This window comes from Chiloscyllium punctatum, chromosome 8 (genome assembly GCF_047496795.1).
Source record: "Chiloscyllium punctatum isolate Juve2018m chromosome 8, sChiPun1.3, whole genome shotgun sequence".
NCBI classification, from domain to species: Eukaryota; Metazoa; Chordata; class Chondrichthyes; order Orectolobiformes; family Hemiscylliidae; genus Chiloscyllium; species Chiloscyllium punctatum.
This window is the reverse complement of record NC_092746.1, coordinates 121,481,413-121,497,351: the sequence shown is the minus strand read 5'-3', so window position 1 is coordinate 121,497,351 and position 15,939 is coordinate 121,481,413. Positions and strand designations below refer to the sequence as shown.

General features: G+C 43.6%; 1 protein-coding gene across 4 annotated transcripts in view; it reads left to right on the top strand.

The window, feature by feature from the left end:
* Positions 1 to 15,939, top strand: part of dlec1 (DLEC1 cilia and flagella associated protein) — a 182,026-nt gene that overhangs the window by 58,886 nt on the left and 107,201 nt on the right. For all 4 annotated transcript variants that reach the window (XM_072576369.1, XM_072576371.1, XM_072576368.1 and 1 more), the window contains one exon: positions 5,145 to 5,232. In XM_072576369.1, the coding sequence (XP_072432470.1) occupies positions 5,145 to 5,232 (88 nt within the window). The remainder of the gene's footprint in view (positions 1 to 5,144; positions 5,233 to 15,939) is intronic.

The window sequence follows — 15,939 nt, the reverse complement described above, 5'->3', positions numbered from 1 at the left end:
ACAAGACACTGGTTTTGGATTTTACCTTCTCACCCTCCAGCTGTATATTAAGTTCAACGATACTGTGATTGCTCCTTCCAAGCGGACCCCTAACTATAAGATCATCAATTATTTATATCTCGTTACACAGGAACAGAGCTAGGACACCTTGCTCACTCATAGGTTCCATTACATACTGTTTGAGGAAACTATCATGAATACATTTTATGAACTCTTCCTCAAGGCTGCTGTGATGGACTTGGTTTGACCAATCAATATGTAGATTAAAATCCCCCATGATAACAGCTGTACCATTTCTACATGTATCAGTTACTTCTGTGGATCGAGAGTCATGCGTAGGTCTAACCAGGTTATGATAAAATGTTTCTATCTCTAAAAGACATGAGTGACCCATTTATAGTAATTGGTTATTAGGTTATCTTTTCAAATCCAGATTTATGGAAACAGTTAAATCCAAAAGTATTAAACTAGGATATCTGGATTACCAGGCTAGTGACATTACTACTGAACCACTATCTCTTTCCAGGCAGTAAAATTGTAAACTGAGACAATATGTAGTCATGATGTGGAGGAAGTGGTGTTGGATTGGGGTGTACAAAGTTAAAAAAATCACACACACCATCAGGTTATAGTCCAACAGATTTATTTGGAAGCACCAGCTTTTGAAGTTCTGCTCCTTCATCAGGTGGTGGTGGAGAGTAACACCATAAGATACAGAATTTATCGCAAAACATTGCAGTATCATACAACTTAAAGTGATATATTGAAAAAACCTGGATGTTAAGTCTTTCATCTTTTAGAGTTGGTCGCAGGTTTCAGTTGATTAATATATAAATCCCAGAACTTCTTTTAAGTCACCTCCTAGACATAACTAAAGGTTTTATAACAAAAGGTGACATCTCAGCTCAGACGATGCATTAAAGATGTGAGGTTAGAGTCTGTTTGTATCCCAATCTTGAGCCAGACTTGTTCTATTTCCAAAGTGGAATTTACAAAATATTACATGAATTGACTGCCTGCAGATTGTGCATTTTTTGGGCAAAATAGACTATATCTACAAATACAATTCTGCAAAAACAAGTTCACTCCATAGATTTATATGTGTGTGCGCATGCATGAGAGAGTGAGGGGGTGAGTGTGTGCGTGTGAATGTACATGAAAGAGTGTGGTTGCATGTATGAAAGCTTGGTGAAGAGAGTGTGTGTGTGTGATGGAGTATAAGCCTGTGAGAGGGTGTCTGCATAGGTGTGAGTGTGGGGGGTGTATGTGTGTGTGAATGAGAGAGGGTCTCCGTGAGTGGGTGAGTATGTAAGAGTGTGAATGTATGTGTGCTTGTGTCTGTGTCTGTGTGTGTGTGAGAGAGAGTGTATAGTGTAGTGAGGTCACCTGTAGTGTGACATGAACCCAAGGTCCTGGTTGAAGCCATCCTCATGGGTACCAAACTTGGCTATCAGCCAGTGCTTGACTATTTTGCATGGTTGCCTATCCCTAAGTCCATCTTGGAGGATGGCCACCTGAAGATCTGAGGCTGAATGTCCCTGACCTCTGAAGTGTTCCCCGACTGGGAGAGAACATCCCTGACTGGTGATTGTTGCGCAGTGTCCATTCATCCATTATTGTTGCATCTGCTTGGCCTTGCCAATGTACCATGCCTCAGGGCATCCTTGCCTGCAGCCTGTGAGATAGACAACATTGGCCAAGTCACATTAGTACCTGCCGCATACAAGGTGAATGCTGTTCAACTGTGGTACCAGGGGAGGATTGGCTACTGCTGGTGGGTGATGCCAAGTTTCTCCGGTTTCTTTTTCTTGGTGTACATGTACGTGGTGTAGTTCTGTCACCTTGTCTGCTTGTCAGTGTTGTGTAACTGTACTGCCATATCTTGAGCAACAGATGAATGGACACTGTGCAATAATCACCAGACAGGGGTGTTCCCTCCCATTTGGGGAACACTTCAGTGGTCAGGGACATTCAGCCTTGAATCTTTGGGTGACCATCCTCCAAGGCGGACTTTGGAATAGGCAACAACGCAGAGTGGCCAAGCAGAGGCTAATAGCCAAGTTTGGTACCCATGGGGATGGCCTCAACTCTAACCTCATATCTTTAATGCATTGTCTGAGCTGAGGTGTCACCTTTTGTCATAAAACCTTAAGTTATGTCGAGCAGGTGACTTAAAAGTAGTTCTGGGGTTTACATATTAATGAACCGAAGTCTGCAACCCATTCTAAAAGATGAAAGAGTTAATAACAATCCAGGTTTGTTCAATATATCATTTCAGTTGCAATAACACTGTAATCTTCTGCTGTAAATTCTGTATCTTACGGTCTTATTCTCCTCAACCACCTAATGAAGGACCAGTGCTCTGAAAGCTAGTGCTTTCCAATAAACCTGTTGGACTATAATCTGGTGTTTTGTGATTTTTAACAATATGTAGTGGTATATGATCATTGTATCCAATGTCCAAGCATAAACATGGTGAAATAAAAATGAATAAAACATGAAGTACATGATGAGTTAGAAAGCATTGTTGCAGCCGGTGAAACAAAATTGATAATGACTTTCACTCAGAACTTGGTGATTCCACTTAGATTCATAGAATTGTTATTGCACGGTAGATCATTCAGCCTTCTGTGTTTGTGCTAGTTTCTTTAAGCAGCGTTTCTCCTATTGCTGGTCCCCATTAGCATTGAGTGTTCTTCCTTTTCAAATAATAATCCCATACCTTCTTGAATGCCTTGGTTGACCCTGTGTCTACCATTCCCTCACGCAGTGCATTATAGATCCGAAACACTCAGTGTTCAAAAAATGCTTTTCTATGTCACCATTGCTTCTTTTACCAATTAGCTTAGAACTGTGCCTGTTGATTCACAATTATTCCAGTATGAGCAGTTTTTTCCCCATCTACTCTGTCCAGACCCTTCATGATTTCAAACACCTCACCATTCAAATTTATATTTTCCAAGGAAAATAGTTCCAACTCCTCCAATCAATGTATGTTGTCACAATTTACTCAGGAATCAGTGAGAAAGGGCAGCAGCATCGCCTCCACAACAATCCTCAATACTGGCATCCTGCAAGTGTGCGTACTCAGCTCCTTACAATATTCCCTGTACACTCTTGACTGTGTGGCCAAATTTCACCTGAACTCCATCCACACATTTGCTGAAGACACCACCATTGTTGGCTGGATCTCAAGCAATGACAATACAGAATACGGGAAAGAGATAGAGTGAGAGGAGTAAACAAAACAAAAGAGCTGGTCATTGACTTCAAGAGGAAGGTGGAGGGCACTCCCCTCTATACGTCAATGGAGCTGAGGTCAAGGTGGTTGAGAGCATCAAGTTCCTGGGAGTGATGATCAGCAACAATCAGTCCTGGTCCACCCACATTGATGTGACAGTCAAGAAAGCACAGCAACACCTCTACTACCTCAGGAAGCTAAGGAAATTAGGCGTGTCATAGAAAGCATTATATCTGGGTGCATCATGGGTTGGTACGGCCACCGCTCTGTCCAGCACTGTTATAGAGTTTGAGCACTGCCCAGTCCATCACACAAGCCAATTTTCTATCCTTTAACTCCAAATATACCTCTTGCTGCCTTGGAAAGTCAGCCAACACAATCAAAGGACCCTCCCATCCTGGTTATAATCTCTTCCAACATCTTCTGTCAGACAGAAGATACAAAAACTTTTATACATGTACCAACAGATTCAAGAACAGCTTCTTCCCGCTGTTATTACTTTTCTGAATGGGCTTCTCAAATTTCAAAGTTAATGTTGATCTCGCTCTTTGTGCACTGTCTTTGCAGCCGTAACATTGTATTTCTAGCTCTTTTCTATGCACAATGTATGATATTGTCTGCCTGTACTACCACTTTTCACTGTACCTAGGTACATATGACAATAATTAATTAAATTAAATCAAATCAAAGCAAAATATTGTCTTAGTACAGCTTCACACTTCCCTGCATTAATTTTCACTTGCCACTAGATCTTCCACTGATCTGTCCAATCTGTGCTCCAAACAAACATCTGTACATTCACTTCACTTAGGTTCTCACAGCACAAAGTCTGCAATCACTATTGGGAACATCCAAAAAATCTTTGGAACTGAGGCATCAACTAACTTACTGTCTGTACTTCAGTTGTGTTGGATCGTAGGCTGATATCTGTATTCCACCAACATTTCATTTAAAATTAATGGTTAATATTATGATAATGATTAGATAATCTGTTTTTTTTGTGATGTTGATTAAGGGATAGATATTGACAAGGTAAGAACCCTATTCCTTGAAATAGTCCTGTAGGATCTTTTCCATCCACTTGTACAGGCCGATATGACTTTGGTTCAACATCTCACCCAAAAGACAACATCTCTGACAGTGCAGTTCTTCCCTGCCATTATTAGATCAATGACTAAGACTCCTTTACTTCAAAGAATGTTGATCTTGTTAATGTTGATCTTGCTTCACATACTTGCCTGCTCTGTAACCTGTATGCCTCACTGTCTAAACATGCTATGATTTGTATGTCCTTGCTCACTATGATCTGCCTGTACTGCTTGCAAACAAAGCTTTTCACTGTACTTAGGTGCATGTGACTACAATACATCAAATCAGAGACTGTCCTGGGATATCAACCATGGTTTTTGCATGCTTGAATCCTAGAGAGAATGCTGCGTGCTGGACATTATAGTTCAACAACATGAGTATTGCCAGCTGAACCACTATTGGTACCTATTCAGAATTCTGTGGGCCAGGAGTTCACATAGATACTGTTCAAGCTGCATTATGGATTTTAAATTAAAACCAGGCCACAGTAGAACATCCCCGGCAACATAAAGTATCCTTGAACTGGTACCAGAAGTCCCAACTTTATCAGCAATTATTGTCTCAAAGGGACACTCACATTCTACATATCTGCGCATTAATAGCAGAATAATACATTGTGCTTAAAGTTTTATTTTGTGGTTATAATGTAGAGTAAATGCAAATCTATAATGTCATGGAGAGATTTGCTTGTTTGATACAAGCACTAGAAAAATACAAATACCCTACTGATAAATCTTTGAATTTTTTTTAACTCTCTGACATTTTCAAATTTAATACAAAGAGCATCTTTTTACATTCATTTATCTTTTTCCAGACAAACGTCGAGTTGAGAAACCTGACTTCCAGCAGCCGCCACCTGAGAGTCATCCCACCAAGTACCTCATTTTTTTCCATCGGACTCGGTGAGCAAACACTTTTACATAGTATTTTTGTGACTGTCAAAACATGCACAGTCAGGTGTAAGTACATTATAATGATGGACATCTTGTGCATTCCCAACTTACTTCATTCCACTTTTGATGACTGTACCTTTAGCCACTGAGGAACTAAGTTCTGGAATTTCTCTCCGTAACACCTCTAACTCTCAGACCTCCTTAAAGGCCTCCCCTGCCCACCCGTAAAACAAGGTCTTTAATGCAAAATTCCGATGTTCATCCTTTTTTTTAATTTGTTTGTGTGAATTGGCGTCCATCTTTATTCGATAAACTTTATTTGGCAATTTAAGAGAGAGATGAGGAGGAATTGGTTCTCTCAGATGATAGTGAATCTGTGGACTTGTTTACTGCAGAGGGCTGACGAGGCTTGATGATTAAATGTATTCAAGGGTTATGGCAAGAAGGCAGGAAAGTTATTTTATCGAATCAGCCATGATATCAATGGAATGGTGGCACAGACTCAATGAGCCAATTGACCTAATTCTGCTCACACCTATTATGATCATGTGATTACATTCCTATGAAGCTCCTCAGGTAATTCTAGAGAAGCATTGAAAATAGGAGCAGGAGTAGGCCTTTCAGCCTCTTGAACCTGCTCCACTTTTCAATATAATCATTGAGTATCCGACTCAGTAACCTATTCCGGCTTTCTCCCACTACGATTTAGAGTTATAGAGTCATAGGGATGTACAGCACAGAAACAGACCTTTCAGTCCAACTCGTCCATGCCAACCAGATATCCCAACCAAATCTAGTCCCACCTGTCAGCACCCAGCCCATATCCCTCCAAACCCTTCCTATTCATCTACCCATTCAGATGCCTTTCAAATGTTGTAATTGTACCAGCCTCCAGCACTTCCTCTGGCAGCCCGTTCCACACAGACACCACCATCTGTGTGAAAAAGTTGCCCCTTAGGTCTCTTTTACATCTTTCCCCTCTCACCCTAAACCTATGCCCTCTAGTTCTGGACTCCCTCGCCTCAGAGAAAAGACCTTGTCTATTTATCCTATCTGTGCCCCTCATGATTTTATAAATCTCGATAAGGTCACCCCTCAGCCTCCGACGCCAGGGAAAACAGCCCTAGCCTATTCAAACTCTCCCTATAGCTCAAATCCTCCAATCCTGGCAACATCCTTGTAAATCTTTTCTGAACCCTTTCAAGTTTCACAACATCCTTCCGATAGGAAGGAGACCAAAAGTGCACGCAATATTCCAAAAGTGGCCTAACTAATGTCCTATACAGCCACAACATGACCTCCCAACTCCTGTACTCAATACTCTGACCAATAAAGGAAAGCATACCAAACACCTTCTTCACTATCCTATCTATCTGTGACTCTACTTTCAAGGAGCTATGAACCTGCACTCCAAGGTCTCTTTGTTCAGCAACACTTCCTAGGACCTTAGCATTAAGTGTATAAGTCCTGCGAAGATTTGCTTTCCCAAAATTCAGCACCTCGCATTTAGCTGAACGAAACTCCATCTGCCACTTCGCAGCCCAATGGCTCATCTGATCAAGTTTCCATTGTAATCTGAGGTAACCTTCTTCGCTGTCCAGTACACCTCCAATTTTGGTGTCATCTGCAAACTTACTAACTATATCTCTTAAGCTCACAAAGAGTCATTTATGTAAATGACAAAAAGTAGTGGATCCAGCACCAATCCTTGTGGCACTCCACTGGTCACAGGCCTCCAGTCTGAAAAACAACCCTCCACCACCACCCTCTGTCTTCTACCTTTGAGCCAGTTCTGTATCCAAATGGCTAGTCCAATTTGATCCCTTTAGTCCTAAGAACTGTACCTATCTCTTTCTTGAAAATATTCAATGGTTTGATTTCAACTGCTTTCTGTCGCAGGGAGATTCACAACTCTGGGTGAAGAAATTTCTTCTGATTTCAGTCACAAATGGGGTATTTGGTATTCTTAAACAGTGAGACCTAGTGTCAACTCCTTGGTCATTGGGTACATCCTGTTTTGCATTTAGCCTGTCTAGCCTTATTAGAATTTTATAGATTACTATGAGATTCCCCCTAATTCTTCTAAACTCTAGTGAATATTGTCCTAACTGAGCTAGTCTGTCTTCACAGGAATCAGTCTGGTAAACTTTTTTTGCACTTCCTTCATAGCAAGAACATCCTTCCTCAGATGAGGAGAATAAAACCACACAACACACTCCAGATTTGGTCTCACCAACGCCCTGTACAATTGGAGCAAGTCATTGCTGCTCCTGTTCTGTACTTATTATGTTAAAGATGTTTTAAAATTACAAAGTGTTGTCTTTTCAGATAATTTATAGAGCTGCATTGCTGGGGGATGCCTCTGCTGGCACAATACATGGGAAAAGCAGGATCTCATCGGTTTATTTACTTAGCTGTGTCTGTACATAATCATGATGGGAATCAGAATATGCTGTTTCTACTGTTAAAGGAGTTTGGCTATGTATCACACAATGTTATTGTTGTCAGTATCATTGCTTTATGGTGACTAAATATGTCAAACAATTTACACGGCAGTGTCACAAGAAACTGTTACTGGAAATAAGTGTGATATTTAAAGGAAATGTGCCTTATATCCAGAAAGCACACAACGGGGCAGAGGGATATCCATGTCCTTGCCTCCCTATGCATATTCTGAGCCACGCAAGAGAAGGCTGGTGCTGTTCCTGTGGCATACTCTGTTTGTATTCCTTTGCTGAACCTCTGTAAAACAAGTACTGTCATGCATAAAAATGATCAGTTACATATTCTGATCATCATCTGTAAGATGTGAAGAAATGTAAAGAATATAAGGTACAGCACATATCAGATGCCAAATTTTTCTCTACTGATATGCTGAGACTTGCTGTTTACCTGCCTCAGATGCATTTACTGTAAACATAATAACGACAGATACTGGATTAGTGGTGCTGGAAGAGCACAGCAGTTCAGGCAGCATCCAAGGAGCAGCGAAATCGATGTTTCGGGCAAAAGCCCTTCATCAGGAATAAAGGCAGTGAGCCTGAAGCGTGGAGAGATAAACTAGAGGAGGGTGGGGGTGGGGAGAGAGTAGCATAGAGTACAATGGGTGAGTGGGGGAGGGGGTGAAGGTGATAGGTCACGGGGGGGAGGGTGGAGTGGATAGGTGGAAAAGGAGATAGGCAGGTAGGACAAGTCCGGACAAGTCATGGGGACAGTGCTGAGCTGGAAGTTTGGAACTAGGGTGAGGTGGGGGAAGGGGAAATTAGGAAACTGTTGAAGTCCACATTGATGCCCTGGGGTTGAAGTGTTCCAAGGCGGAAGATGAGGCGTTCTTCCTCCGTTGCTCCCGATGCGGTATCCTCTACATTGGGGAGACTGGGCGCCTCCTAGTAGAGCGCTTTAGGGAACATCTCCGAGACACCCGCACCAATCAACCAAACCGCCCCGTGGCCCAACATTTCAACTCCCCCTCCCACTCTGCCTAGGACATGGAGTCCTGGGCCTCCTTCACTGCCGCTCCCTCACCACCAGATGCCTGGAGGAAGAACGCCTCATCTTCCGCCTCGGAACACTTCAACCCCAGGGCATCAATGTGGACTTCAACAGCTTCCTCATTTCCCCTTCCCCCACCTCATCCTAGTTCTAAACTTCCAGCTCAGCACTGTCTCCTTGACTTGTCCGCACTTGTCCGACCTGCCTATCTCCTTTTCGACCTATCCACTCCACCCTCTCCTCCTTGACCTATCACCTTCATCTCCTCCCCCACTCACCCATTGTACTCTATGCTACTCTCTCCCCACCCCCACCCTCCTCTAGCTTATCTCTCCATGCTTCAGGCTCACTGCCTTTATTCCTGATGAAGGGCTTTTGCCCGAAACGTCGATTTCGCTGCTCCTTGGATGCTGCCTGAACTGCTGTGCTCTTCTAGCACCACTAATCCAGTATTTGGTTTTCAGCATCTGCAGTTATTGTTTTTACCTCTATAATAATGACAGATGTCCAGGCCGGGAATAGCTGCTGGAGTTACTTTTACACTCGTCTTTCATCCTGAATGCTTTTAGAACATTACTGAATGTAGCCACATTCCACCTACAGGTGATAGCTTGGTTTGAAGGAAGGAAGAATACCTGAGAGTATAAACCAGTGATGGTGGTTCTTATAACAGGATCGGTATGCAATGCACTTTGATCAGATCTCTGGTATTGAGGAAGGAAATGAATGTCATATTTTACTGCATATGATTAGATTAAGATGAGCCTGAGACTCACATACCTGCCAGCTGAAATCACTGACAACAAGTAAAGCTAGTTGATGTTTCTACTCCCTAGCCCAACGGCTCAATGGCTAAAATCAACCCTTTCAATGCAGACCAGGAAATGAAGCCAAGACAGATCCTAGACTCTGATCGATTCTTTGGGACAGATGTCTTGGGGTCTGCATTCAAACTTAGCAGACAAGTAAAGTTTTGTTTGCCAGATTTTTCTTTGTAAAATCTGAAATCTTAAAATAGATGGCCATTTCAGTGAACAGTTAAAATCCTAATGAAATTGACAATATCTTGCACAAGAAGTTTTGGTGCATTAGTCAACGGCGTAGAGTATTGGGGAATGGGTTTGGAAGGGATACTCTTCAGAGGGTTGGTGTGAACTTGTTGGGCTGAAGGGCCTGTTTCCACACTGTAAGGATTCTAAGGAAGTGTCCTTACCCAATCAGTCTGGTCTAAGCGATCACTGCAGTTCCTTCCCATTCACTCAGCGTCTGGAAGGAATTGTGAATAGCAGTTGCTTTTCAAGAACCATTATATTCAACTCTGAATGGGAGTGGAAACAGTTTCAAAGAAATTGGACATATAATTGGAAAGAGGGCTTATTTGTGTGAAACAGCAGGGGGTGGGGATAGGATTAATGAGATACGTCTTTCAAAGTCTCAGCCTAGGCAACATAGACCGAATGACCTCTTGTGGTTTATAATTGTCCATGGTGCAGTGATCCTTACAAGAGGTCATTCCTTTTTGTGTGATCAAAAGCCTGGATTTTGTACACTACATTGGTTTTGCTTATGCTGTGTATCGGATCCTTCGTTCTGGTGAGTTGTTTTCTGAGAGTGGCTGTTGGTTTGTGTGCTGTTATATTCAAGGAGCTGTTTCAATCAAGATTCAGCCTACAATTAACCTCCAGGCCTGGCCTCAAGAAACAAAATCTGGTTTGGCCCATTCTTTGCCTTTTACCACAAGCAGTTACAAAATGCACAAGTCATCTTCAGCTTACAACTCCCAGTTCACAGCTCCAAATCAAAATTGATAAAAATTAATAATAATCAAATATCAGCAAGAGGGCAATTTTGTGCAATAGAATGCAATGTTTAATAATGTGTGGGCTGGAAGCAGGATACGTGAGTAAGAATGTTGCTGGATTGCTGTAAAAACACAACTTAGTTCATTAACATCCTTCAGGAAAGGAAAGCTGCCACATCATTTGGTCTGACCTACATGTAACTTTAGCACATACTGAGGAAGATAGAGTGGGTGACCACCAGATAGAGGAAGAGTAGGAAGGCAGCGCAGGGGTTCCCTGTGGTCATCTCCCTTCAAAAAAGATATACTATTTTAGATACTGTTGGGGGAGATGGCTCACCAGGGGAAGGTGGCAGCAGCTGGCTCTACTGCGCAGGAGGGCAGGTAAAAAAGTGGCAGAGCTTTGGTGCTTGGGGATGCAATTGTAAGAGTGACCATAGTTTGGTAAAATTCTTCATTAAGAGGGAGGGAGACACAGGTAAATCTGATTATAAAGAAATCTAACTTTGGTATGAGGCATGTATTGGTTAGGATAAGCTGGCCAAGGATACTTATGGGTTGATGACGGATGGGCAATGGCAGAAATTTAAAGAACACATGGATGAACTTCAATAATTATACATCCTTGTCTGGTGTAAGAGTAAAAGAGGGAACGTGGCTCAACCGTGACTAACAAGAGAAATCAGGGATAGTATTAAAACCAAACAGGGCGCACATAAATTGGCCAGAAATAGCAGCAAACCTGAGGCCAAGGAGAAATTTAAAATTCAGCAGAGAAGGATAATAGGGAATAGGGAAAATGGAATATGAACATAAGCTTGCAGAAAACCTAAAAACTGACTGCAAAAGCTTCAATAGATATGTGAAGAGGAAAAAACTGGTGAAGACAAATGCAGATCCCTTACAGTTAGACGTGAATTCATAATGGATAACAAAGAGATGGCAGATCAGTTGAACAAATAGTTTTGATCTATCTTCACTAAGGAGGACACAAATAACTTCTGGAAATGCTAAGGGACAGAGGTCAAGAATGAAGAAGGAATTGAAGGAAATTCTTATTAATCAGAAAATGGTATTGGGGAAATTGATGGGGTTAAAACCTGATAAGTACCCAGGGCCTCATGCTTAAGGAAATGGTCTGAGAAACAGTGAATTCATTGGTGATCATTTTCCAGTATTCTGCAGACTCTGGAAGAGTACCCAATGGGCTGGCACATAGCTAATGTAACCCCACTTTTTGAAAAAAAGAATGGAGAGATAAACAGAATTATAGGCCGCTTAACCCATCGATGGTGGAAAAATGCTGGAGTCAATTATTAAGGATGTAATAACTCAGCATTTTGAAAGCAGTGACTGAATCGATCCAAGTCAGCATTGATTCACTAAGGGGAAGTCATGCTTGACAAATCGTCAGGAATTCTTTGAGGAAGTGCTACAGCGGGTGCACAGAGATGGGAGCTGGAAGGTAAGCGGAGACCAGTTTAAATTAACGTTTTTCTTTTCGCAGTCTGTGTTTATTTTTTCAACTAGGAGCGGGAACCCAGAAGTCGTCAACAGAGGCTTCTGGGAAGGTAAGAAGTTTGATTTAAAAGCGCGTACCTCCGAGGTTTTGACCTCAGTGCTACAGCGGGCGCACAGAGAGGGGATCCGGAAGGTAAGTGGAGACCAGTTTAAATTAATGTTTTTCTTTTCGCAGTCTGTGTTTTTTTTTCAACTAGGAGTGGGAGCCCGGAAATCGTCAACAGAGGCTTCTGGTAAGGTAAGAAGTTTGAGTGGAGAAGGAACCCGAGACACTACACGTGTAGTGTCTCCCACCCTCCCTCCTCCTCTAACCTAAAAAAAAAGGACTCAGTCGGCTGAACAGGTAAGCTACTTAGTGTTCTTGTTTTGGAGACTAAGTGTAGAGTTATGGCAGTGCCCTGCAGGATGTTTGAGATAGGGGTGACCACCAATGCTCCTGCCGACTTCATCTGCAGGAAGTGCAGCCAGCTCCAGCTCCTCACAGACCGCGTTAGGGAACTGGAGCTGGAGTTGGATGAACTGAGGATTATTTGAGAGGCTGAGAGGGTGATTGATAGAAGCTACAGGGACATTGTTACACCAGAGAACAGAGGTAGCTGGGTAACAGTTCGAGGTGGGAAGGGGAGGAAGCAGGCAGTGCAGGGATCCCCTGTGGTCGTTCCCCTCAACAATAAGTATACCGCTTTGGATACTGTTGGGGGGGACAGCCTAGTAGGGGGAAGCTGCAGTGACCGGTTCTCTGGCACGAGGTCCGGCTCTGAGGCCCAGAAGGGAAAGGGGGCGAGGAGGAGAGTGCTAGTTATAGGAGACTCTATAGTTAGAGGGACAGACAGGCGGTTCTGTGGACATGGGCGAGACTCTCGGATGGTTTGTTGCCTCCCGGGTGCCAGGGTCCGAGTGTCTTGGACCGTGTCTTCAGAATCCTTAAGGGGGAGGGTGTGCAGCCAGAAGTCGTGGTGCACATTGGCACCAACGATATAGGTAGGAAGAGGGGTGGGGAGGTCATTCCTGGAGTTAGGCTGGAAGCTAAAAGCTAGGATGGACAGAGTCGTCATCTCTGGGTTGTTGCCGGTGCCACGTGACAGTGAGGCAAGGAATAGGGAGAGAGTGCAGTTGAACACGTGGCTGCAAGGATGGTGTAGGAGGGAGGGCTTCAGGTATTTGGACAATTGGACTGCATTCTGGGGAAGCTGGGACCTGTACAAGCAGGATGGGTTGCACCTGAACCAGAAGGGCACCAATATCCTGGGAGGTAGGTTTGCTAGCACTCTTTGGGGGGGTTTAAAGTAGTTTGGCAGGGAGATGGGATCCGGACTTGTAGTCCAGAAAGTAAGTTAGCTGTTTTTCAGGATGTCCAAGAATGTAGGGAGGCTGTGGAGAAGGTAGCACTGACAGGGAACACTTGCGGACACAGAGATGGGCTCAAGTGTGTTTACTTCAACGCAAGGAGTATCAGAAATAAGGTGGGTGAACTTAAGGCGTGGATCGGTACTTGGGACTACGTTGTTGTGGCCATCACGGAAACGTGGATAGAAGAGGGACAGGAATGGTTGTTGGAGGTTCCTGGTTATAGATGTTTCAGTAAGATTAGGGAGGTGGTAAAAAAGGAGGGGGGGTGGGGTTGCTAATTATAAATGGTATAATGGCTGCAGAAAGGCAGTTCGAGGGGAATCTGCCTTTGGGCTGAAGTCAGAAATAGGAAAGGAGCAGTCACCTTGTTGGATGTTTACTATAGGCCCCCCAGTAGCAGCAGAGATGTGGAGAAACAGATTGGGAAACAGATTTTGGAAAAGTGCAGAAGCCACAGGGTAATAGTCACGGGCGATTTCAACTTCCCAAATATTGATTGGAAGCTCTTTAGATCAAGTAGATTGGACAGGGTGGCGTTTGTGCAGTGTGTCCAGGAAGCTTTTCTAACTCAGTATGCAGATTGTCTGACCAGAGGGGAGGCCATATTGGATTTGGTACTTGGTAACGAACCAGGACAAGTGATGGGCTTGTTAGTGGGTGAGCATTTTGGTGATGGTGACCACAATTCTGTGACTTTCACCTTGGTTATGGAGAGAGATAGGTGCGTGCAACAGGGCAGGTTTTACAACTGGGGGAAGGGTAAATACGATGCTGCAAGACAGGATCTGAGGAGCATAAATTGGGAGTATAGGCTGTCTGGGAAGGATGTCGTTGAAATGTGGAACTTTTTCAAGGAACAGATACGACATGTCCTTGATATGTATGTACCTGTCAGGCAGGAAAGAGATGGTCGTGTGAGGGAACCTTGGTTGATGAGGGAGGATGAATGTCTTGTAAGGAGGAAGAAGGAGGCTTACATAAGGTTGAGGAAACAAGGTTCAGACAGAGCATATAGACAGGATTGCCAGGAGGGAACTGAAGAAAGGGATTAGGAGAGCTAAGAGAGGGCATGAAAAATCTTTGGCGGGTAGGATTAAGGATAACCCCAAGGCCTTTTATGCGTATGTGAGAAACATGAGAGTGACAGGAACGAGGGTAGGTCCGATCAAGGACAGTAGTGGGAGACTGTGTATTGAGTCGGAAGAGATAGAAGAGGTCTTGAATGAGTACTTTTCTTCAGTATTTACAAATGAGAGGGACCATATTGTTGAAGAGGAGAATATGAAACGGAGTTAAGTTAGAGGAGATACTTGTTAGGAAGGAAGATGTGTTGGGCATTTTGAAAAACTTGAGGATAGACAAGTCCCCCGGGCCTGACGGGATATATCCTAGGATTATGTGGGAAGCAAGAGAGGAAATTGCAGAGCCGTTGGCAATGATCTTTTCGTCTTCACTGTTATTGGGGGTGATGCCAGGGGCCTGGAGAGTGGCGAATGTTGGGCCCCTGTTCAAAAAAGGGAATAGGGATAACTCCGGGAATTACAGGCCAGTTAGTCTTACTTCGGTGGTAGGCAAAGTACTGAGGGATAGGATTTATGAGTATCTGGAAAGACACTGCTTGATTAGGGACAGCCAGCACGGATTTGTGAGGGGTAGGTCTTACCTTACAAGTCTTATTGAATTCTTTGAGGAGGTGACCAAGCATGAGGGTAGAGCAGTGGATGTAGTGTACATGGATTTTAGTAAGGCATTTGATAAGGTTCCCAATGGTAGGCTTATGCAGAAAGTGAGGAGGCATGGGAAAGTGGGAAGTTTGGCCAGTTGGATAGAGAATTAGCTAACCGGTCGAAGTCAGAGAGTGGTGGTAGATGGTAAATATTCAGCCTGGAGCCCAGTTACAAGTGGAGTTCCGCAGGGATCTGTTCTGGGTCCTCTGCTGTTTGTAATTTTTATTAATGACTTGGAAGAGGGAGTTGAAGGGTGGGTCAGTAAATTTGCAGACGATACGAAGATTGGTGGAGTTGTGGATAGCAAGGAGGGCTGTTGTCGGCTGCAAAGGGACTTAGATATGATGCAGAGCTGGGCTGAGGAGTGGCAGATGGAGTTCAACCCCGTCAAGTGTGAGGTTGTCCATTTTGGAAGAACAAATTAGAATGCAGAATACAGGGTTAACGGTAGGGTTCTTAGTAAGGTGGAGGAGCAGAGGAATCTTGGGTCTATGTTCATAGATCTTTGAAAGTTGCCACTCAGGTGGATAGAGCTTGTAAGAAGGCCTATGGTGTATTAGCGTTCATCAGCAGAGGGATTGAATTCAAGAGTCATGAGGTGATGTTGCAGCTGTACAGGACCTTGGTAAGGCCACATTTGGAGTATTGTGTGCAGTTCTGGTCGCCTCATTTTAGGAAAGATGTGGAAGCTTTGGAGGGGGTGCAGAGGAGACTTACCAGGATGTTGCCTGGAATGGATTATTATACGTCGTACGAGGATAGGTTGAGAGTGCTAGGCCTTTTCTCATTGGAACGGAGAAGGATGAGGGGTGACGTGATCGAGGT